The following is a 25,044-nucleotide window of genomic DNA, read 5'->3' on the forward strand; positions in this document are numbered from 1 at the left end:
AGGCTAATAGGGTGTCCGGGACAGCATAAGGGAGATGGGGAGTAAGCCTCCTACAACACACTTCCCTAGGAAGTGCATAATGACACTCAATACTGTGCATGTTAACTGAAAAAAAAAAGAAAAAAAAAAGCACAAATGTGAAAGGAATCTCATTTCAGAAATTTGATCTCCACTCCCAAATGAAATTTGCTGAATTATGTCATGTGAGACCTCCAGGCCTTGCCTCTTGCAGCAGGTGTACAAGTCAACACTAACATCTTATGTTAATAAGGTTTATCCTAAATTAATGTTCATGGGGAGTTTATTGGGGATTCATGTCACTTCAGAACACAAAACAGAACAAAACTTGCATTCAAATTTGCATGGTAATTGATCTCAGTTATTTCTTATGCAGTTATAATAGTCATAGAGAGATGAAGTAAAAAGCAATTTGATGTAAATTAGCACTTTAAAAATCAACAATGTTTTACTCAGACCCTTGGAAATAATGACATTAAGTAGAATAAATTAAAACAATTAAAATTATGTCTGTAACTGTATGCTAGTATGACAGTTTCAATTAGGGAAATGTTTAACAGGATATGAAAAACAAGGTGGTATTTAAGACGAAAAGCTGATTTGTTATGCATAGAGTAATTTGAAGTATTTGCATTTGGTTTCAAATTTTATCATAAATGCTTAAAATATTATTTCTGTTTATTTGAATAATATAGCAAGCATCACACTGCAGCTCTTATTTCTCTTTTGTCAAGGGAATTTGAGTATATGTCTGTGTTGACAAGATCATGGAAAAGAAATAGGAAATTCACAACTCACTGATCTACCTTTCAGAATCCTTTCTTCTTCTTTCTTTACTTCTTTCTTTCTTTACTTCTTTCTTTCTTTCTTTCTTTCTTTCTTTCTTTCTTTCTTTCTTTCTTTCTTTCTTTTCTTTCTTTCTTTCTTCCTTCCTTCCTTCCTTCCTTCCTTCCTTCCTTCCTTCCTCCCTCCCTCCCTCCCTTCTTTCCTTCCTTCCTTCCTTCCTTCCTTCCTTCCTTCCTTCCTTCCTTCCTTCCTTTCTTCCTTCCTTCCTTCCTTCCTTTTTAAATTTCTTTTTGGGGGACATGGGTTTGTGTGTGTGTGTGTGTGTGTGTATTGCTCTCAGTGTCCTGGAACTCACTCTGTAGATCAAGGTAGCTTTGAACTCACAGAGATATGCCTCTACCTTAGGAGTGCTAGGATTAAGTAGGGGTACCACCACCTTGTAGCTAAGACTTTTTTTTTTTTTTTTTTGCACAGGATATTTTTGTGTAGTCCTGGCTGTCCTGGAACTCAATAATGAAGTATGTAAGTACAGGTAAATATGCATCATCTTGTAGATTTTGAAAGTGTGGTTTTAGCCTCACAAAAGACAGCTATATCAGGGTCCTGTCAGCAAAATCTTGCTGGCATATGCAATAGTGTCTGCTTTTGGTGGCTGATTATGTAGTGGATGCCTGGCAAATACAGAAATGGATGCTCACAGACATATATTGGATGGAACACAGGGCCCCCCAATGGAGGAGCTAAAGAAAGTACCCAAGGAGCTGAAGGGGTCTGTAACCCTATAGGTGGAACAACAATATGAACTAACCAGTAGCCCCCAGAGCTCGTATCTCTAGCTGCATATGTAGCAGAAGATGGCCTAGTCGGCCATCATTGGGAAGAGAGGCCCTTGGACTTGCAAAGATTATATGCCCCAGTACAGGGGAATGCCAGGGCCAGAAAGCAGGAGTGGGCGGACTGGGGAGCAGGTCAGGGGTAGGGTATAGGGCACTTTCGGGATAGCATTTGAAATGTAAATGAAGAAAATATCTAATAAAAATTTGTTTAAAATTAAAAAACAAAAAAGAAAGTGTGGTTTTGACTGGTGTAGCATTGGTATGGAGGAAAGTAAAAGAACAAAATGAGCCACATATAGTCAGTTGCAAAGGACTATGTATATCTATGTCAACTATGTACAACTTGGATTATCCAAGGCCTCTAGCATCTTTTCTGATATCTATCTATATCATCCATCTATCTATCTATCTATCTATCTATCTATCTATCTATCTATCTACCTATCTCTCTTTCCTTCCACCTTTCTCTGTCTCTATCTTTCTCTCTGTCTCTCTGTCTCTCTGTCTCTGTCTCTCTCTCTCTACACACACACACACACACACACACACACACACACACACACACACATATATATATATATATATATATATATATATACACACACACCATATAAATAAACCCCTTCTGAGGTACATAAATGCATATTAGCATGGTAGTATACTTTGACATAAATATCATGGTTGACAGGCAGCAACCTTTTCACAATTAACTTAGTGTCTGAAAATAAACTAAGATGGAGACAGTAGGAGATAACCTGAACTTCTATTGCTCAAACAAGACATGAGACCTCTGCTAATGGGGGAGAAAACTGTATTTTGTATCCCAAGAAAGAGGGCCTAAAATTAGAAGTCAGAAAAGGATTAATAAGACATGCCTGAAATCAGGAGAGAGAGAGAGACAGAGAGAGATAGAGAGGGAAAGAAGGAGGAGGAGGAAAAAGGACAAGAAAAAGAAAGAAAGAATAAATTATCACAATGACACAAGGACCTAGACCAGAGGTCCCAGAAGACTCATGAATCACATACCCTGCTTTCTGCATATACTGGGTAGATTTATGTCAGCTAGAATCATCCGAGAGCAGGGAATCTCACCTGAAAATCTGCCTCCATATGATCATCTTTAAGACTTATTTTTAACAGTGATCAATAAATAAAGAGGGACCTAGCCCATCTTAGGAAATATCATCCTAGGAGGAGTGGCCCTTTCTTCTCCCTGAAAGCAAGCTGAGAAGGCCATAGGGAACAAGCCAGTAAACAGCATCCCTCCATGGACTTTGTATTATCTCCTGCCTCCAGGTTGCTGCCCTGCATGACTTTCTGCCCTCACTACTTTTGATGAACTGTTATATGGAACTGTGAGTAAAATAAACCCTGTCCTGCTCTCGGTGCTTTTGCTTATGGTGTTTCATCACAGCCACAGTGACCCTAACTAAGACACTGAATGAGAGGTCAGAAAGCAAAATACTCTTTTTGTATTCTTCCCCTTTCTATTTCCCACCGTTGGACAACAGACAGATTCCAAAACCTGCTTAGCCTAATAGTCTTTGGGATAGTGCTCTCTCATACTACCCCTACCCATGCAACTACTTAGAGGTTTCCACTGCTGTGACTGTCTCTTTCCTTGACATTAACACAAACAAAAACTTAATATTTATCCTTCTACCCACCTCCTCCTGGCAGTTACTATGAGTTCAAGCTTACTTGGATTACTGATTAGGCTTTCAAACTCTAACTTTGAGTTAAGTACCCTTCCAAGTCCATTCTTTTTTTTTTTTCTTTGAAATTTATTCTTCTCTTATATATTGCATTTCCACCATAGTTTCTCCTCCCTCCTCTCCTCCATGTCCCTCCCCACTACCTTCTATTCCCACCCCAAGATCCATTCTTCCTTCATCCAAGTCCATTTGAAAACTATCTACAAGGACCAAAAATGAGTTCCCTAGTGAGAGTCACACATGGAATTACTATAAGTTACCTTATTGTGTGTTTGCTCCAAGCAAGACCGCCATTTTTGAAAAGAGTGACTGCCACTCAAAGGCCAAGAGGAGGAAGAGCTGAGCTTCCATTCTCCATATAATGTTAGGTACTCTTTTGTGACCATAGGAAAAACATCTTTTCCCAATAATTTCATCCTCTTATTGGTAAAATGAAGGATACCAGTCTTTTCTAAATACATTCACATCTAAAGCCCTGAGATATAATGAGAAGGATCATTTAAGCATATGGATGGCCTTTGGTCTTAGTGTATTCCTTTCTCACTGTCTTAGGATCACTCACAGAAATCTCTTTCTTACACTTACATTTTGCAGATGATTTTTAAGTACAAGTCTTTTATCTGAAGTCTGATAAAGCAGACAAATGCATAGAAGTAACAAAGTATAGCACAAAGAAAGAAAGGAGGGCTAATTTTGTGAAAACCAGCATATACAAAAAATTATGTTTGACCAGGATGGATTAATGAAATGTCATGATTGAAAAAACAACCAATAAAGGAACCCAGCTGTTAGGTAGAGCATTGAAAACATTAAGAGACATGAGGAACACTCACATTGTTCAAAAACAATGAGCCTGAGCAGAAGGTAGAATTTGTCAATGTTAAAAAGGAAAAGAAGGCCAGAGCGTGATGTTCTTTGAATGCTGGAGTGAATTGCCACTTTTAACTTACCAACTAAAACATTTGGAGAATACAAGGGACTGCCAGATGTCAAATAAAAACTGTAATAACATTTTCTTTGTGTCCCAGTTTGGATTTTTATTGCTTTGATAAAACATTCTTAGAAAGGGCAACTTAAAGGAGGGAAGGGATTATTTGGCTTTTACTCCCAAGACCCAATGCATTGCTTCGAGAAGTCAAGGTAGAAACTCAAGCAGAAACTATGAAAGGACGCTGATTCCAAGCTTGGTTAGTGAGCTTTCTTAAACAGCTTATGATGTTCTCTGTCTAGGGATGGTGCCCCTATAATGTGCTGAAACCTCCTATATCAATTAACAATCATTACAGTGTGCTTAGCAGTGGTACCAGGCTAATTGCTGAGATAATTCTTCAATAGAGGTTCCTGATTCAAAGTTAATCTAAATTGTGGCAAGTTGACAATAAACAATAACCAGGTCACATTGTAACACAATGGGTTGTGGACACAGGATGGGATAACAAGGAGATGGAGCAGAGTATTGGAAAGCAGCAAGAAAATTGGTGTTGGTCCCAAGAAAAGTTCAGCCCATGATAAAAACTGAAGATTGGTTGTTGAGAGTAGTCTTTGCTAGTTTGCGGGAGAGAAAAAGCATTTCTTAGTGTTGATCAAATCAGGAAACCTTAGCAGAGCTGTAAAACTGGCTGGTCTTATAGGAGATTGATTGAGAGTCTGGAGTTTTGGGGGTTAGTGGCTGGATCCAAAAAGCTGCTGAGAACCAGCCACAGAGCTGACGCTTACTTGACAATGCCATCAGTCTCTAAGCTGTGGCATGCAGGCATATGGATAGATGAATTTATCATCACAATGGACTAATGCGCAATTTCTCCCCTTTAGAATCTTAAAGACTTTTAAGCATTATAATTTATGTGATTGTCATGAGAAAAACAAGAACTTAAAATACATATAATTTTCAAATTGAGAGAACTTCACGTATAGTCAATTTCATCTGTAATAGGTTTTGATGAAACTATGTTGGACTTCAGCATGACGCCACAAAACAGGAACATGGGTTTGTGTATGAAGAAAAAAAACATTGGTCAAGCAGGCAACAGAGAGTTGAGTGAGGTGTACAGTAGTAGCCTCTTGTAATAGAGTCCCAATTCACTCCCTCACATGTCCTCTTTACAGTTTGACACCAATGAAACACGAAAGTCTTTTAACCTTTTACCTTCTTTCTTTTTATCTGTTTGCTTTTCCTATATTATAGGAAAATGTAGGCTAATGTCTGAAGTCTTTCGAGGCCAACTAGAGAACAGTTCTGGGAAGGAAAGATTGTCTTTAACACTCCCAACTCTGGTCAAGCACCCCTATGGTCACATTAGGAACTCTGCTTCTCCAATCTGAAGTGTATCTGCTATAGAAATAAGTCAATGATGTGTCCAGCTAACAAGCTCTGTGTTGCTTTGTCTCAAAGAGATATACAACATATATATATATATATATATATATATATATATATACATTATATATATATATGCATCTTTTATCAAGTAGAGTGATTAAGACAATGCCCATTCAAAAGTAACAAATAATATTTTCAAATGATTACTTTATCAAAGTAAACTAGAGACCAACAAAGTGAATGAACACATCTAAGAACAGCATCTCTATTTCTCTTTCTAGATGTGTAGTTGAGTTATAAGGTATGCATTTTATTAATATGAGCTTATGAACAAGTTTATTCATATAAATTTGAAAGCATTAATGCTTACTATGAAAAATTCAGAGGTTTGGCTGTGAGATATACTGTTGTTAGACAACGGAAACAAAATATGACTTCTTATATCAGGAAGAAAAGGAACAATAAGAAAGTGCTCAGCAAATGAAAGCTGAAAATAGAAAACATATCACTGTATATTTCTTTACATTTATCACGTTTCACACTTGTTTGAAAATAACTTTTATTTATAATAGGAATATATATATATTTAGAAGTTTTACATGTACTTGGTATTTATTATGTCTACTACTCTATGCATATTTCAAGTGATTTTTGAAGTTAGTGATGTGTAGATATAAAATACAAGGTTAATTCTCACTTTTCCACCCATTATTAGAACTGATGAGTGTTTGTACAGTACACAGCCCCTCTTATATCTATAAACAGATGAAATATACTAAAGCTCTCAACACTAACTGCAGATATGTAATCTCAAAATAAATTGATACTATTTATCATTTATTTCAAACCATCTCTGCTAAGGAATGAGTGAAATGTATGCCATTTATAAAAGTGGAATGTCGTATAGAAAGCATGTTAAGTTAAAAATATATAGAATCCTAGATGCAAAATATTTATCCAGAGCTCTCTTGCTTCCTCCAAATTTTCGAATAGTTATTTATATGAATTAATGTTCATGTACATCATTTTCTAAGGGAAAATAAAAAGAAATTTACAACACCCAACTCCATGATCATTAATAAAATTTGATATAGGTGAAATAAAGTTGTTAGGATAATTCTGTTATATTGAATAAAATATCCTTATGATTAAATCATAGAGGCTATTTTTTTTGCTTCATGCAAAAGACTTTTTTTTTTTTTTTTTTTTTTTGGTTTTTTCGAGACAGGGTTTCTCTGTGTAGCCCTGGATGTCCTGGCACTCACTTTGTAGACCAGGCTGGCCTCGAACTCAGAAATCCGCCTGCCTCTGCCTCCCGAGTGCTGGGATTAAAGGCGTGCGCCACCACGCCCGGCTGCAAAAGACTTTTCAAGCCACCACCAATGTTTTCCAACAGTAAACATGCCCAATACTTAACGCTCGAGTGAAATTTGCAATAATCAACAAGCCATGTGTCTTACAGATTAAACTTGTGAACATTCACTTTTAACATATATATGTATATGCACATATTTGTTATATATGGACATATGTGCATATACATATATAAAAGAAACTTTTTCTTCCTTTCAATCTCTCATCTTTTCAAACACATATGAATGTAATTCAAGTGTAGACGTCAATAGAAAAAAATTCTATGAATAACTTATGGAGAATAGAACATATATAGTACACCACTAAATTCAAGGTAATTTATTTATATATTGTATTCTATGAAATTGCAATTTAAATGTAATTAAATCAATGTTCCTTATGAAAGCTAAGCAAAATGTTAAATATATATTGTTATTTGATTAATAAGTCTCCATAGGCTGGGTGTTGGTAGTGCATACCTTTAATCCCAGCACTTAGAAGGCAGAGGCAGACAGATCTCTATGAGTTTGAAGCCAGACTGGACTACAGCGTGAGTTCCAGGGCAGTCAGGACTATACAGAGAAACCCTGTCTTAAGCTTCCTCCAAACTTAGACTCTCTAAGATGATTTGTATGAAAGAAAAAACATTCTTATTGTTATTCCATGTAATCATAGTAAGAAAGTTATAGTTTTCCATTTAAATTGCATTTTGCAATGTTATTACTTCTTAACAATTACATTTCACAAAAATCCTTACTGAAACTAAAAATCTAATGCAGGTAAAAATTTCACTTGGTACTAGCAAAGGTGAATAATCCATTGAACTTGACATTGTTTTCCTCTATAAAAATGATATGAATCTTAGAAATTAATAGAAAGGAATATACGTTTTCCATATTTAAAGAAAAACCAAATATCAAACATTTTCTTATACTTAATAGAAATCAATTTCTTCAACGACAACAATGAGGAAGCATAGTAGCATTCTTAATATTTTTAAGAAGCAATTTAAAATACAAGGCAAATTAATTGAATTTTGCATCTTACCATGGCAAGAACCCTCGATTTCTTCATACCCTGTACTGCAGATACACCTTCCAAGAGGAACAAGCCAATCCCCATCAGCTCCACAGTAGAGTTTAGGAGTATCTCGCTCCTCAGCACTCTTTACACATGAGCCCCGTACTTCAACCAAAGAGGAAGAATCAACCCTTGGGATGGTATCAGGAAACATAGCCAAGTTCCGCACGGTGAAGGGGCATTTTTTGTAGAAAACTCGGACTGAGACCAGAGCGATGCATGCTCCAATATCTTGAAAAGCCAAATAAAATCCTTTCCTTTCTATAGGCCCCACCTCACGGATTTCAGTGTTGAGTTTAAGGATGCGGTCACCCAAATCCATCTGAGTAAAACTCTCATCAGCAGCAATTGTGTCGATCTTTATATATTGGCTTGGCTTGAATTTTGCCCCATGGGATTCATCGGATTCTATATAATACAGATTAAAGGTTTCTTTACAAGTCCCCAAGACCCATGGGATGCTGTTACAATCCCTCAGTGTGAACTTCATTTCCACGTAAATTTTCTGTGCAGCATCACGAGAGATCCAGTTAGTACGAAGCCAGTTGTTCTGGTTTGGTTCCATGACATTGCATACTTGGTATGTATGTATGGGCCTGTTGTGTTCATCCATTTCAGTAATGGCATCCCACTGCAAAAAGAAAAGAATGAAAAGATCATAAAACCACAGCAGTTAAGGGATATAATTGCTTAAGAATGTTTTAGCAAATGAAAAATGAGTTGAACCAATATAACACAACTGTCCGAATGCCGACAAAGCAGCTTTGTAACCATGAACGTTTGACTGAGATTATGGAACCTACTCTTCGGGGATCTTTCCTTCGTCATTATAACATGACCAAAGCAGTTTTAACATCCTCAGTTTTCTCAACTGTAAAATAGATAGGCAATATTTCTTGTTTATAGGATTGTATTAAAGCATACATGTTTTTAAAGTACACCTAAAGGAGTCATGACTGTTCTGGGGAGAGAGCTGGAGAGATAACACAGCAATTGAGAACATCCACTGCTCTTGGAAAGGTCCCTCAATTAGTCCTCACCATCCACATCAAACAACTCCCAACCACCTCTAACTCTATATCTAGGTGACCTGACACCCTTGTCTGGCTTCCATGAGTATCTGAATTCTAGTGCAAACATGTACACAGAGACACAAACATATAAACCGAATAAAAATAAAATTATATTTGGGCTGACTAACAGAATTTAAAGTAGCATTATCTGATCAAAATCACCAGGTCTATTAAAAGTGCTTAGTGGTTTCCCAATCTATATTGTAATTTATATTTTGTCACAGAGGGAGATGTATTAGCCAGTATGAAAGTCAACACTTCTATGGTCATTCTGAGATAGAGATGGATATCCTCTAACTGGCTAGTTATCTGGCAACTTTATACAAGCTGTAGTCATTGGAGGGGAGAGAATCTTAATTTCAAAAGTAGATCAAAAATATCAGGCTGCAGAGTGCTTTCTTAATTAGTGATTGACAGGCAAGTGCCCATTCAATTGTGTGGTAATTCAAATGTGTGGTTGCTATAAGAAAACAGACCAATGAGTCGAGGAGAGTAGTTTGACTTTATAATTAACAGCTATCGAGCAAAAGGACAAGCAGTCAAATAGACAACCCAACTATCATTATGCCAGCTTCAACATTTTGAATAATCCACAGATGTCCTGAGAATTGGGAAAACACAAGAGAAAAAGTGGCCACATAGAATTTCTCTGTCTTCTTGACGGCAAGTTCAGTTTGTACTAGACCTAGTGCTATCTGTTAGGGTTACTTTTGCTGTGATGAAACACCATAACCAAAGACAACTTTGGGAGGAAAGGGTTCATTCTCTCACAGTTCCATATAAGAATTCGTTATCACAGGGAGTGAGTATGAGAACTCAAACCTGGAGGCAGGAGCTGCCTTGGAGGAGTGATGCTTACTGGCTTGCTCACACTTATAGAACCTAAGACCACAAGCCCAGGGATAAAACCACCCACAACAGTTGTGCTCTTCCAATCCATCACTAATTAAGAAAATATCTTATAGGCTTTCATGCAGCCCAATCTTATAGAAGCAATTTTTTTTTGTTTTTTTTTTTTGTTTTTGTTTTTTTGTTTTTTGTTTTCTGAGACAGGGTTTTTCTGTATAGCCCTGGCTGTCCTGGAACTCACTTTGTAGACCAGGGTGGCCTCGAACTCAGAAATCCACCTGCCTCTGCCTCCTGAGTGCTGGGATTAAAGGTGTGCGCCACCACCGCCCGGCTAGAAGCAATTTCTTAATTGACATCTCTCCTCATAGACGATTTTACCTCATGTCAACCTGATATAAAACTTTAAAGCACAATTGACCCTTGATCAACTTGACATAAAAACACATCCCTGTTAATCCACAATGTTTCCCTTCTTGTTGATCCCTAGGATTACACATTAATATTGACTTAACAGTACAAAATATTTCCAAACTTAAAAGTTCTCCAGTCTATTAAAGTTAAACACTTTATATTACAATCTCTTTTTAAATAAAAAAAATTCTTTTAAAATCAAAAGTCTCTGAATTGTATGTTCTCAGCTGTAGGCTGCTATAAAACTAAATAATTTATTTCAAGAGGGAAGAACCAGGGCATAGTCACAGTCCATCATCCCACAAAAGTACTTACCATGCTTTGAACACACAAATGTTCAATGGCTTTTCTAGACCACAGATCCAAAGCTTTACACTGGGTCTGGGATAAGCTTATACATGAGAAGTCCGTTGTGGGACTCAATAGAGAAAGTGTGAGTAGGTGACATGAAAGTGTATTTGACTAAAGTCACCAGCTGGCAACCTGGAGATTGTCTCATCCTTCCTCATAGTAATAAGGATTTGAAATGCTTTGAATATATGCCTAGACACACAGGTTATTATGAAGTTATCTTCATGTAGTAGTAAAATAACATGTTTGAAGATTGATTTAAATAATGAATTTTTATTGAAAAAATTCATAAACAAGATATATGTGCTCTGTACACTCACGTAGTAGCTAATCTTAGTTCTACAATTTTCAGAGGCCACAATTATTTTAGTGCTTAGAAACTATGCCTTTTAGGTCATACTACTATACAAAAATCATAAATTCAATCTTTTCAAAAGAAATATACCTAAAATATTAAATAAAAATTGCATTACTCATATTGAATTCTAAATGTATCTTATACATTTAGACCATCATTAAATTTATATTCTAATTTTAGGTGAATAGATTAAAATTTAAAATTCAATATATATGTCTTATGACTATTGTTGAAGATCAAATTTAGCAGTAAACCTGGTACCTAAGTTAATTCCAATTTCACATTATTAATAAAGATATAAAAAGCACTTGTTTATACAGTTTCTTAAACTCAATATGAAAAATCATGTGCTATCTTATGCATATGGATGCATTGTGTTTGAAAAATTCACATTTATTTTTTCCATTGAATCAGATAATGCTTTTATCTCTAATATTAATAATTTAAGAATTTTATATAAGGTGCCTTGATCATATTTATTCTCTCCTCAGCATGTGTCCAGTCTCTCTCTCTTCTAAATCTCTGTATTTTTTTGGTTTGTTTTTTACCCATCAAATCCAATCTGTCCTACCTGTATATTCTTCAATGTGTGTCCTTTGATTGAAGCATGGTCAACTTAACAAGGACAAAACACATACACAAACACACAATGCATATATATATATATATATATATATATATATATATATACACACACACACACACACACACACATATATATATATGTGCATATATACACATGATGTGTATAATGTATATGATGTATATGTACATGTATAGGTATATTATATATTTATTGATTATTTGAGAATTTCACATGATGTACCTCAATTACCCTATCTGCCCTTGCTTGCCCCCACACCCCTAGGACCTCCTGCCAAAATAAAAAAAAGATTAAAAATGTACACCCCTGGAGCCTGGTTAAACTCCCAATGGCCAGCCCCTTAAAAAAGTGAGTCCTGTGCCACCTTTACCTCCACCAGTAGACATCTATTTTGGAGAGATACACTTGGGCATCCTATCACAATTTAAGAGTCCACTTTAATGGCTTCCTGTCTAGGTTGTTACTTTTGGGGGGTTGGAAGGATGAAGGTAGACTTGTCACTGAAGCCTTCTATGTCTTTCTTTCTCTACTCTGAGTTTGCAGTCATCAATACCACTAAAGAAGTATCTTCCTTGTTCTTTACAGTCAGCATGACCATGGAGCATGGACTTCTGCATGGTATCAAGAAACAGCATGGTCTATGGACATTCATCTGGCCTCTGGTGTCAGAATATACCACAGACTTCAACATGCTCTCCATTGGTAGCACAGCCCATAGACATCAACATGGATATAAGTAACAATACAGACCATTAACTGCCACATGGTTTTTGTTGGATGGCTCAGGTTGCAGCATCATAGCCCAAGGTCATCAACATGGCTTCAAGCAGCAGCATGGATCACAGTCATCTACATAGCCTTCAACACACTTAAAGAAAACAGAATCTCCAGTTTTCAGCATTTATCAATTGACAATAGTTCCTTGGATAGGAAAAAGCCTTTGAGTCTGACTTCTGTCTTCATTCTGGGATTTAGTCTGGCTTGAGATTTTGTGATTGTTTATGCTGTCAGAGATGCAGAGTTCATAAGTGTAATCTACCCTACTGTGTCCAGAGGATTCTCTTTCCTTCTTCCTCTCTTCTGCAATATTCCCTGAGCCTTGAGAGGAGAATAATTTATATCGATGTCCCACTTATGTTTGAGCATCTATAGTCTCCTTTTTCTCTATTCTTTGTCCTATCGGAGGTCTTTGTTTTAATTATCATCTACTACAAATAGAACCTTCTCTGGTGACCATCAAGAGATGTATTAATATATGTGCATGTACACACACACACACACACTACAACATAGAATATATTTATATAAATAGTAATATAAAGTTTTCTCCAACACAAAAGGCAGTCATGCAGCATTTTAGATATATTATTTTCATATTTTAGGAGTTGATTGATGAATATGTTGATATTTTAACCAAAAAAGATAGAGTCTGAACTTATTACAAGTATAGATGTAGATGTTCAGCTACTTTCATTTGGGAACAAAGTTCTACACTATGGGTAAGTTGGTGATAAAGTGTGAGCAAACATTACATGTCATCCATAAGAAATAAATAAAATGTAATTAGAAATTTACCCATGCTTTAAAAAATATTTGTAGAGGAAATTTAATCTAGCAATGTGACTGTTCTGGCAAGAGACCACATACCTTTAATACCTCTGGCTGGAATACAAACAACCCATAATATATGTTTTTAAGGTAAAATTAGTTTGTAGAAGGAAGCAACCATATTTGAAAGTGATATCTAATATAGGAGCAGGCAAAGTACGGAGAAAGATTTGATAGAGTGAGTCAGAGACAGGATACATCTAACCTCACGAGAATAGCACAGCAAAGGGAAGCTATTGAGAGCAGTGCACAGAGAAGAAGTCAGTTATGTTCAGTCAGGGCAGTTGAGTGGAGTTGAGTTCTGAGCATCAGTGGGGAGTCAGGAGAAGCAGTGCAGCACAGTGGACTTGAGTTTAATCTTGACTTCATGCATTTCAGTGCAGGTCAGCAGAGGCAGTTCGAGCCAGAGAATAAGACAGTCAGAAGATTAGAACTGATTGCCAGAGTTAGTCTAAGGCCAAGCACAGCAATTCAGTGAGAAGCTTAGCAAAGCCAGACTGAATCAGTCACCATGGAGAAGAGTTTGTGCCAGAAGAGCTGACTTGAACCAGCCAGCCAGAGTTCAGAAAGAACTAGAGAGGATGAACATATTCAGCAGTATTGTTCAGAGACAACATTTATATCAGGTAAATACAACACTTTTACAAATATTTGGGTAGCACAATTTGGTTTCATGGGTTAAAAACAGAGAGGCATAAAATTGGGTGGGTGGGGAAGAGGAAACTATGTAAGAAGACTCGGGTTTTGAAAATAACCAAAACATGTTGAATGAAATTCTTACAGAAATATTTTAAAATGTTAGGAGTTTAGAAATTGGGTATGTTGAACTCCTAAAGATTGGATAATTCTTATAGAGAAAAAAAAGGATTGGGTTTTGGACCTGTATTTCATACATCCAGACACTAATACTAAATCCACAGCCCTGAACATTTCCCAATCCTTTTTTTTGGGGGGGGGGTGGGGGGGCTGCTGAGACAGACAGGGTTTCTCTGTGTGGCCCTGGCTGCCCTAGAACTCACTCTGTAGACCACGCTGGCCTCAAACTCAGAAATCCACCTGCCTCTGCCTCCCGAGTGCCACCACTGCCCAGCAACATTTCCTAATTCTAACTTCATAAAGTATGATTACTTTTGTTAACATGAATGGATAAAGGAACACATAAGAGATTAATAAAACATATTCTCAGTGTGCCCTGGAAGGCAAATCTCAAGTGGATTAGGCCATGAGGATACTGCCTGGTAAGTAAGTTCTTGATGGAAGCATAATATTGCAGCATTATTGGGAGAATATAAAATATAGAAAATATAGGGGGTCGGAACTATTTGAAGTAAGGGATTCTTCCCTAAAGTTGTAAACTTTTTGGTGGTCCATTCCTGTGTTGTTTTACTTCCTGTTCATCTTGATTTGAACATTCCCAATCCACCAGCCCTTAAGTTCAACCTGTAAGGCTGTTTCACAGGCTATGTCTCTCTCTACATTTTTCTATGTTGGTCCATTTGCTCACAGAAACACAATGTTTGATACATGGATTCAAGAAAACAATTCCCATCACTCTACAACTTTCTGGTCTAGTGATCAGGTATTAGAGACAGTGTGGAAACAAATCCCACGGTGATTGTATATCAACACCTTTTTTAAAATTTTTATTTTACAAAAAAAAATAGTATTTTCCATTGTTTGCTTGTTTTTGGTTTTTTGGAAGTTTTGCCTTTCCATAAGATACCTCCATATAGGTTTCTGACACAAACTGCTCTGTACTATGACTTGATAAAGGTCCTATGTTTTGTTGTTCTTATTTTGGTTTTTGTTGGCGGTATAGGACTTCCTCTCTGAGATTCGTGAATTTGGCAAATTTCCTTCCACATATTCTTAATCATTGTCCTGTGGACACACTAACTTCATTTTATTATATCCAACATGGCATTCTCCAAATAGTCGCGTGGATCTTTAAATGTTGTTGAAACAACATACCAAAAACAACTAATTTTTTTTCCAACAATCTCACTAGCAAAGTTAGGCCAAGAAACTTTCATTCATCATACATTATTTACATATCTATGTCTCAATCCAAACAATAAACTCCCAATGATGAAACTGTTATATGACAAAATGAAATTATTTTTTTATTCATTTAGGATATAAGAAAAGATGAAGCTTGAGGGCCTTCTCCTCTGTAGAAGAATTCAGGGCTTGCATTTTGCTCTGCTGAGATACTGGTTATACTATATTTTAGTGAACTCTTGTTTTTATATTATAAGTCCTCTGTAAAAATGGGGGGGGTATGGTCAAAACACAATTTAATGACATAATTAAAGAGTTAATAAAGTATTAAGTTTTAACAATTAGAATAAATACGAAAGCACAGCATAAAGGGATAGAAGTGTTTTATTTCAGTAACAATTACATAAAAGCAAGCAGCTGACAGAACTGACCAGCTTAACAGCAGAATTAACAAAAGGCATCATTATTTTCATCCAGAGGTTTTTCTATTGTTACCTAGTTTGTGCATATGTAAATGTTTCACTGGAGAAAAACCAGTTATGTGTTTGATTTAAGTAGGGATAACCCATTTTACCTACTATATGCATACAGCACAGGGTTAAATTTACCCAGAAAATGCATGTTTATGTTAGAGCCTTCCTTCATATAGTAATATTTCTCCACTAATTATCTCTCCGCAGTGCCATTTGAAGTGTGCATTTGCCAAAAGTGGTGTGAATTATACAGAACTTTGAACAATCCTTAGTCCACTTATGCCTGGAATTTCCTTTTAAAAATCCACACCCACATGTGATGTTTTATTTCCATAACAAGCTGAATAAAGTAGGCCAAAAAAGCTGAATTCCTTTTGAGGCATAGAAGCCTAGAACAAGAAAACTAATTCCAAAAGCAACTGGGAGTCGCTAAGGATTCAAATTGCTTTCTTTCCTCAGAAAATAGAATGAGGCAATCAAGTGGCCTTTTTAGGCATAGAGTGCTCTGATAATATACAGGGAAGTTGACCTACACTTTCAAAGTACTACCACGAATTACTCAAATTTATGCTTTTTCGTTCTGAAATCTTCAGAACTGAACAGAAATATAAATGTTAATCAAGATATAAAATGTAATGTTAAGACAAAAAACAGATAGCGTACTTTGAAAATAGAAAATACCGGTGGAATAGAAAAATTAATATTTTCTAAGGGAAGTCATAAATATGAATGTCTATAAAGCATACAGCCAAATGATAGATCAACTGGAGGGGATCACACCACAGATTCATAAAGACCCTAAACAAATACAAAGATGACTAAATTAAAGAAGGAGAACAATCATTAAGTATTGTTGCTAAGCCCAAAGTATGCTATATATATGCATGAAAATGGCTCCTTGGGTAAATATAAATAATACTTTAAAGAAATACCATTAAATGGAAAGCACAAAAATCATATATCCTACAAATAATATATATATATATATATATATATATATATATATATATATATATATATGATATTACATATGCAAATATAGGGAACAGAGAAGTTTAATAGCACAGAAGAATGAAATAGCTGGAGAGAAGAGTTTTGGTTGTACGTCTGTCCCCTAAGTGAATAGTACTTACAGTACATAGTGTATTCACCATCAAATTTGTTCACTTTCTTCTGCTTTCTCTGCCCATTGAAAATAATTGGCTGTGCTCTGAGGATGTGAGGGTTGGAGAGCTGGCTCTAAGGTCATGAGGACAGGGGAGCTGGCTCTGCCCCTTGTCAGCTGCAGCACTTGAGAGAGTTGGCCTGTATCTACTCTGGGCAATAAAGTAGAACTGCCTCTGGAGGTGTGGGTGCATGTGAGCCAGCCCAGAGGGCAGGAGAGATGGCTCCATTTTGGCTGAGGCATTGGGTGAGCTAGCTCCCAGGATTGGACAGCTCCCCCTGGTGGTATGTGTTCATTACAGCTGGCATGCAGACCAACTCAGCAGCTACCCAGACCCAGACCTAATGCTTTGATTGGCCCAGTGCAAATTCTACCCCATCTATGAAAAGCTGGAGTACATGAAGGGGCCAGTTCTGCAGATCCAAACTTCAGGATCTTCGTGATACAGGGCAGCAGTTGAATATCTGAGAGGAGTCTCAGTGAGCATCTATATTGATAGTGCAGCAGAAGTCAGAGGCTTCAAAATGGTTCAATAATTATAGTTAACATTTAAAAGTATGGACAAAAGTATATACTAGGGGACACACTATGATATATTACAGTTTCCACGATGATATTTTTATTATTTTTTATTTTCTTTGGGGGAGAAACTGCAAAGGTAGAGTGTGGCTATGAAGGAACAGGAAGATGAGTGGGATTTGGGGTACATGATATGAAATTCACAAGAAATCAATAAAAAGTTAAAAAGAAATAACTGGCTACTCTTATTTACCTTAATATCAAAATTATTAAGCTTTCAATTTATTTCTAGTTTGTTACTAACAAACCAGGAATATATGTTATTAGGAAGTGTAATACATTCAGAAAATTTTCTTTATTTTCAATACTTGGTTGTGATGAAGGAGTAAAAATCAGAGACAGAATACAATAAATCATAACTGAAATGATACAACTCCCCAAAACAAATACTCCTTTAAATTGTTGAGAATGGATTGTCAGATAAATGATAAATATACAAATGAGACAGTGAATTGTATTTTTCATTATAGATTGGTAGAAAGACACAACAAAGGAACAAAAACACATGATAAATCTCTGATTTCTTATTAAGTTCTCTACAAAATTTATTCCTAAATGTTTTGTAGTATATGATCATACTTAATTTTGCTCAAGTAGCTATCTTCAGTAGGAAAGGGAGCCTAAGCAAGAGAATCTTCAAATTCATTCTAAGGAAAAGAATGTCTGAGAGTGGAGAGAAGTGAGAGAAACTTCATTTGTCCCAAGAATTTTTCTTTGCTTGTAGAAGCTAAATAAATTACAGTCACTGCTGGCACATAGTTATGCTATTCTGTGGCTCTGTTCTGGTTTAATTTGTAAACTGTGTGCATCTAATATTCCCTATCAAAGAAATGCTTCTTAAAACTTCTTCATATTCAAATATAATATTTTTCCCAGAACCACTTAAATATTCACTTTGAGTCAATATACTGATATAAACTTAGAAAATTAGTGCCCTGAATTCTGCTGCGAGGCATGTAGTTAATAACATAAATCTGTTTTTGCAGCAAAAATGTGAAGACTCTGCATTTAAATGATAGCTAGTTTCAGAGAATAAAACAAAAAGCAAAATGTAGCCAGTGAAGATGCATTTCTATATCACTTCAGGCAAACATAAAACTTTTTTATTACAACTACAAAGATATTTAATAAAAGGTAGAAATTCAGTGGTGTATCTAGAAGAGTACAGCTGAGACCAAGCTCTATGAATATATTTATTACTTTTTTGGATTTTTGGTGTCAGTAGGCCTAACTATCATAGCAATAAGGATCCTGTCCATTAGTAGTGAATGATTATTCCATTTAAGGACTGTCAAATATTAATATAGATTAAAAGTTCTCTATAGTCCATCTTCTCTATGCCAAAATGTCTAAAATCTAAAGTTGAGGTTGTTACATTACCAGTTAGTAAATAAGATGCTGGAAGTACCATTTTACTATATTTATAAGATTAATACTTTAAGAAAATGGCAAATACTGATCTTAATTGCTCTGCCTTATATTAAATACACAAATACCTAAACATGCTTGCAAACATGTCTTTTATTCACTTGTACAACTGTCATCTTGGAGGCTTACTGCCTACATCTGTTTTCAGCCTGTGAGGCTTGTTGCTGAATGAGCTCACCCTTTCTAGTTCTTTCTGAACTCTGGATGCTTGGTCAACTCAGCTGTTCTGGCTCAAGCTCATCTCCAAGTTGACTGATTCAATCTGGCTTCTCTTTAGGTCTCTGACATTTTTCTCTGCTTGGCTTCCAACTGACTCTGGCAGTCTGCTCTAATCGTTTGGCCCCTTTTCATTCTCTGGTGTATTCTGTATTCACATGTGTTTAGTTTCTTCTCTCCTGTAAGTCGTCTTTGTAAAACTGCCCCAGTAAAACTGACCCCAATTTCCTTTGCTCTCTGCATTGCTTGGTCTTAAGTAACTTCTCCTTTCTTTATGAGAGTTGAGTATATCCTATTTTGTCAGATCTTTCTCTGGTTCATCACTTTGTCTGCCACTCAACTAGACATTACTTTCAAACATGGGTGCTTCCTTCTACAAAGGAACTTTGGCTTCATTGTTTGAGATTTAAAGGTCTGTACTAAGGGGGTGTCTATATTCTAGCCAGAGTATTAAAGGTATGTCCCAAGGGGAGAGTATACAACATAACACAATCTCAGATTTACAATGTGATCAGATATTCTGCAACACATGTTTCACAAGACTTTCCAAACATATAAAGCACAGAAAAATCATATTTATATTGATTCTTGTTTGTCAGATATAACAAAGCCCAGTTTTTGCATAATGAATGAGAGAACTGACCTAAAGAATGTGACTGACTTGAGTTCATAAAACCAAAACAACACTACACACACACACACACACACACACAAGTACATGCACACAATGAAGTGATGTTGTTAAAACTACTTGGATTCTTTCCTTCTTTGGTTGTTCTTAAGTCCAATTAAATTTCTGTTGGTTACCATTTAGTTCCACTATTGCACTCTTATGGTTATTGTGTCGTGAGTGCCATTGTTGAGGCTCATTGATGCTATAGCTAGATAGGACCGTTGTTTGCTTCCCCCCTTAGAAACTTGCATGACATCTTCTACTACACTGAATGTTAGTTGTCATGGAGGAAACATGAAATCAGGAGCTTCTGGGTCTTACATTTGAAATGCATGATGTCTTCAGCAATAGGGACTTGCTGCCACCTGTGGATGGGAAACCAAGGGCAAAGCAATAAGCCCATTATTGAAAGTCTCTTGAACAACAAGGAAATAGTGCTTGCTAGTAGAAACCTAGCCAACTACTCCAGACGAGTGAAATCATGGATCTTGAAGAAGAATCTATAGACACAGTTTCCCTAAACCAGTATAACCTATAAATATACTCTAATTACTCACTGATTAGTGTAATCCTCACCTCTAATAAAGGAATCTTCTCTTTGAAATGGACAGAGACCTATAAGAAAAATCACAACCAATCAAAATGCTGAGCTATGGGGCCCATTCCCATGGATAGATCTTCAAAACAACTCCAACACCCAAGACTCAGGGAACATTTCAGAAGACAAGCAGAAAGATTGTGAAAACCAGAGAATCAGACAGTTTGCTTTGAGACTGTGTTTCCTAGGAATGTCAGAATCTACAACCATAAAATTGAACTGATATGACTGTCTACAAATGATCTGTATAAGAACAACAGTAGACATACTAACATAGGTGCTAGGCCTCAAACAGAAAGAACTACAATACAGAATGTTGAAAGTGAAAAATAGTCTTCTTCAAGGAAGAGAACCCTACTAGTTATCCAGTGTGGTTAGCCCTGAAAATACACATACAGGTAACACTATAAAAAAATATATTAGTTAAGATTTCTATTGCTATGATGAAATACCATGACCAAAATGTAAGTTGGAGAGGAAAGAATTTATTTGGTTTATATTTTAGTACCACTGTTTATCATCAAATGAAGTCAGAACAGGAACGCAAACAGGACAGGAATCCAAAGGCAGAAGCTGTTGCAGAGACCACATATAGATGCTGTTTATTAGTTTGCTCCTCTTAGCTTGATCAGCCTGCTTTATTATAGAACCTAGGACCACCATCCCAGGGACGCAACAACCCACCCACAATGGGCTGGAAATTATCAATCACTAATTAAGAAAATCCTTTATAGCCAGATCTTATGGAGGTATTTTGTCAATTAAGATTTCCTCCACTCAGATAAGTCTAGTTTGTATGTCAAGTTGGCATAAGACTAGCCTGTACAGAATGAGTACGGAGTACATATGTTAGGTATAATACTTAATAAAAATGAGACCATGAATTTAAACAAGAATATATTATAAGTAAAAAGGTATTAAAACATATAAGGAAAGTAATTCTTGCTCTTATGAGGACTTTAAATCAAAGTATTTATAGATAGAAAGTACACTCTATAAGAACAGAAATTGAATTATATTGGTCATTGTATCACCTTTCAGAGGGAATTGTTCTTATTATTGTTGAATATAAAATGAAGTCAATAATTTCCGGTTGTTCCTAATATTCATATTCTGATGGTATGCTAAGTCAAGATTCTAAATGCAACACATGACTGAAAAATACACAAGCTTAATTCCTCTCCTAAGGTACTAATATTATTTTGAAAATTATAGGACATTTGATTACAGATAGCTCAAACCGGGACTTTCCAGGTGACACACTGGGTATCATACCAGAACATGAGACGTTTGGCATATAAATCCAGGTTGAGAATTCTGCCTTGATATTTGTATTTATATACCATGTGTCTTTGTGTTCAAGTTAGGGTAAAGAAGAGGGAGAAAAGGTATTCAGAATGCATTTCTTTATCAGATAAGTAATCTGAGAAAGTGTTCTAATATCTAAGGAGCTATTTTTAGAGAATTACTTTAATATAGAAGAACTATTGCACATGCAGCCGAATCCTCTGACTTCGTGGTAAAGACTTAGGAAGTTCATATCTCAGACTGATTATCTTTCTAATTTAACTAAAAAATCTTATGGCTTAAGTATAGCAGATTATGAAAATTTAATTCTTGCAAACATCAAATGTTAAGTAAAAGAATATTCAAACTGTTCATGCTAATGCAAGTAGGGACATAATGTCTCTTGAAGATGTGATAGTTCCTACACAACAGAAAAAAAAAAAAAGACTAATGAAGAGGAAAGAATTTAAGAATTTTAAACTCAGATGCTTTGCAGTTTCATGAGGTCCCATTTGTCAATTCTTGATCTTACAGCACAAGCCATTGCTGTTCTATTCAGAAATTTTTCCCCTGTGCCCATATCTTCGAGGCTTTCCCCCACTTTCTCCTCTATAAGTTTCAGTGTCTCTGGTTTTATGGGGAGTTCCTTGATCCACTTAGATTTGACCTTAGTACAAGGAGATAGGAATGGATCAATTCGCATTCTTCTACATGATAACCACCAGTTGTGCCAGCACCATTTGTTGAAAATGCTGTCTTTCTTCCACTGGATGGTTTTAGCGCCCTTGTCGAAGATCAAGTGACCATAGGTATGTGGGTTCATTTCTGGGTCTTCAATTCTATTCCATTGGTCTACTTGTCCGTCACTATACCAGTACCATGCAGTTTTTATCACAATTGCTCTGTAGTACAGCTTTAGGTCCGGCATGGTGATTCCACCAGAGGTTCTTTTATCCTTGAGAAGAGTTTTTGCTATCCTAGGTTTTTTGTTATTCCAGATGAATTTGCAGATTGCTCTTTCTAATTAGTTGAAGAATTGAGTTGGAATTTTGATGGGGATTGCATTGAATCTGTAGATTGCTTTTGGCAAGATAGCCATTTTTACAATGTTGATCCTGCCAATCCAGATTTTGCTGAAAGGTCCCAGATATAGCTGTTTCTTGTGAGACTATGCAGGGGCCTAGCAAACACAGAAGTGGATGCTCACAGTCAGCTATTGGATGGATCACAGGGCCCCCAGTGGAGGAGCTAGAGAAAGTACCCAAGGAGCTAAAGGGATCTGCAACCCTATAGGTCGAACATTATGAACCAACCAGTACCCCAGAGCTCTTGACTCTAGCTGCATATGTATCAAAAGATGGCCTAGTTGGCCATCACTGGAAAGAGAGGCCCATTGGACTTGCAAACTTTATATGCCCCAGTACAGGGGAACGCCAAGGCCAAAAAGTGGGAGTGGGTGGTTAGGGGAGTGGGGTGGAGGGTATGGGGGACTTTTGGGATAGCATTGGAAATGTAAATGAGGAAAATACCTAATAAAAATATTTTAAAAAAGACTTAACAAAAAAGAATTTTATTTTGTTTTTACAGACCTACAGACCTGTAATATATAAAATAAATTTGCTTTAGGTAAGATAATAATTTGCAAAATATCTTTTTTTTGTCTACATTCTCGTTCATAATTATTGCTTTAATATCTCAAAACAGGTTGATGTTGCCTTTTTTTTTCAAATTCTTTATAACTTTATCCAACTAAACTTACTAATTCATTTAGGACTACAGATCCAACAGAATTTTTCTTGTTCGACAATCTCTTAATTCATGTCAGTATCCTAAAATGAATATATCTCTACTCCGATGACTTCAAATAGATTTGATATGTACTTTATTTGTAACTTTGATGTTTGAAATTTAAAAATACTTAATGACTTCATGTGTTTCTTGTTTGAGAATTACCCATTAGCATAATTAGCATAATTGGCAGTGTTTCTTTTTATATGTTTAATTTTCATGATTCATTGTAAGTTTTGGATATTATCCCAGTGTGTGAAGTACAGCTGACAAAGCATGGAAATACTTGTGCATCCATTTTTATTGCTATCCTACTCACAATAGCAAGAAATAGGATATATCTCAACAGGTGGATGGATAGAGAAATTGTGGTATAATAGAGTTTTTATGGCTGTAAAAAATAAAATTATTGAATTTGCCAGAAATGACAGGATCAGGGAAGTAATGAGGTGACCCAAACTCACAAAGAAAGAAAACCATATGTTCTTTTTATATATACACCCCAGCTTGGATGTATACATGTCAAAATAGAAAAGAGAGCAAGAAAAGGTAAAATGAGATGCTAAGGAAGGGTGAGGGTGGCAAAGATGTTATGTGACGTAGAAGGGGAAAGTAGACTACAGAAGGTTACTACATAAGAGCAGGAGAGAGTATAGTACAGGGAAATGCAGAGGAGAAACCATTAAAATACGATTGTTCCAAAAAAGCTACTGTGTTCTGTAATGCCTTGTATTCCCCTTCAAATATAGCATATTGCATTCCACAGAGTGTTTCTCATACCACTCTGGGATTGAAATAAAAAGCCCTATGACGCAACATAGGCTTTATTGTCCTTTTGCTCAGAAGTAACTTAATTGAGCCAATATACATAGCTATTCTTATGCTTAACTTCATCATAACTATAACTACATATTGCAATACATACCTATTAATCTAAGACTCTAAAGAGATAGCATAATAAAAAGTTATCAATAAATATCTTAAAATATGTGTTACTTCTATATTTGCCAATTTGAGTTTATCTATAAAAGTATATTTTATAAATACAATTTCAAGTTTATGATTAAATTCAAGTATAAAATATTTCATATTTCCTAAGTAAACAAATACTAAAAAGGCCTGCAGTCTATCCAAGTTATACATATAATTTCATAGTGAAGAAGCTTGCTTTATTACTCTAATATGTATTAAGTAATATAATATACTTAAGACAGTTAACACTGATACTAGTAATTTAAACTAAGGGCAGCAATTTATAGAAAACAAATGGGTATATGTTTTAGAAGGTACAAATTCACTGAAGTGCAAAATAGAATTACTGAAAATGAGTTTCTAGAGGAGAGAATGTTAAACAACATTTAAATAAGTGATACGAACAAGCTCATGACAAAAGATACATTTGATTTACCCAATACCAGTTGCTATAAAGAGAGTACCCAGATTATAAAATAAGCCAAATCTAATGCTGCCTAAC

The 25,044-nt window shown here is 35.9% G+C and overlaps 1 protein-coding gene across 3 annotated transcripts in view; it reads right to left on the bottom strand.

The window, feature by feature from the left end:
• Epha6 (EPH receptor A6) overlaps positions 1 to 25,044 on the bottom strand; it is a 922,149-nt gene that overhangs the window by 749,122 nt on the left and 147,983 nt on the right. For 2 of the 3 annotated variants that reach the window (XM_021184473.3, XM_021184474.3), the window contains one exon: positions 8,076 to 8,739. In XM_021184473.3, the coding sequence (XP_021040132.1) occupies positions 8,076 to 8,739 (664 nt within the window). Of the gene's footprint in view, positions 1 to 8,075; positions 8,740 to 20,473; positions 20,508 to 25,044 lie in introns of those variants that run through there. The other variant, XM_085832510.1, reaches the window with a different exon arrangement.

This window comes from Mus caroli, unplaced genomic scaffold (genome assembly GCF_978045245.1).
Source record: "Mus caroli unplaced genomic scaffold, Mus_caroli_1 scaffold_17, whole genome shotgun sequence".
NCBI classification, from domain to species: Eukaryota; Metazoa; Chordata; class Mammalia; order Rodentia; family Muridae; genus Mus; species Mus caroli.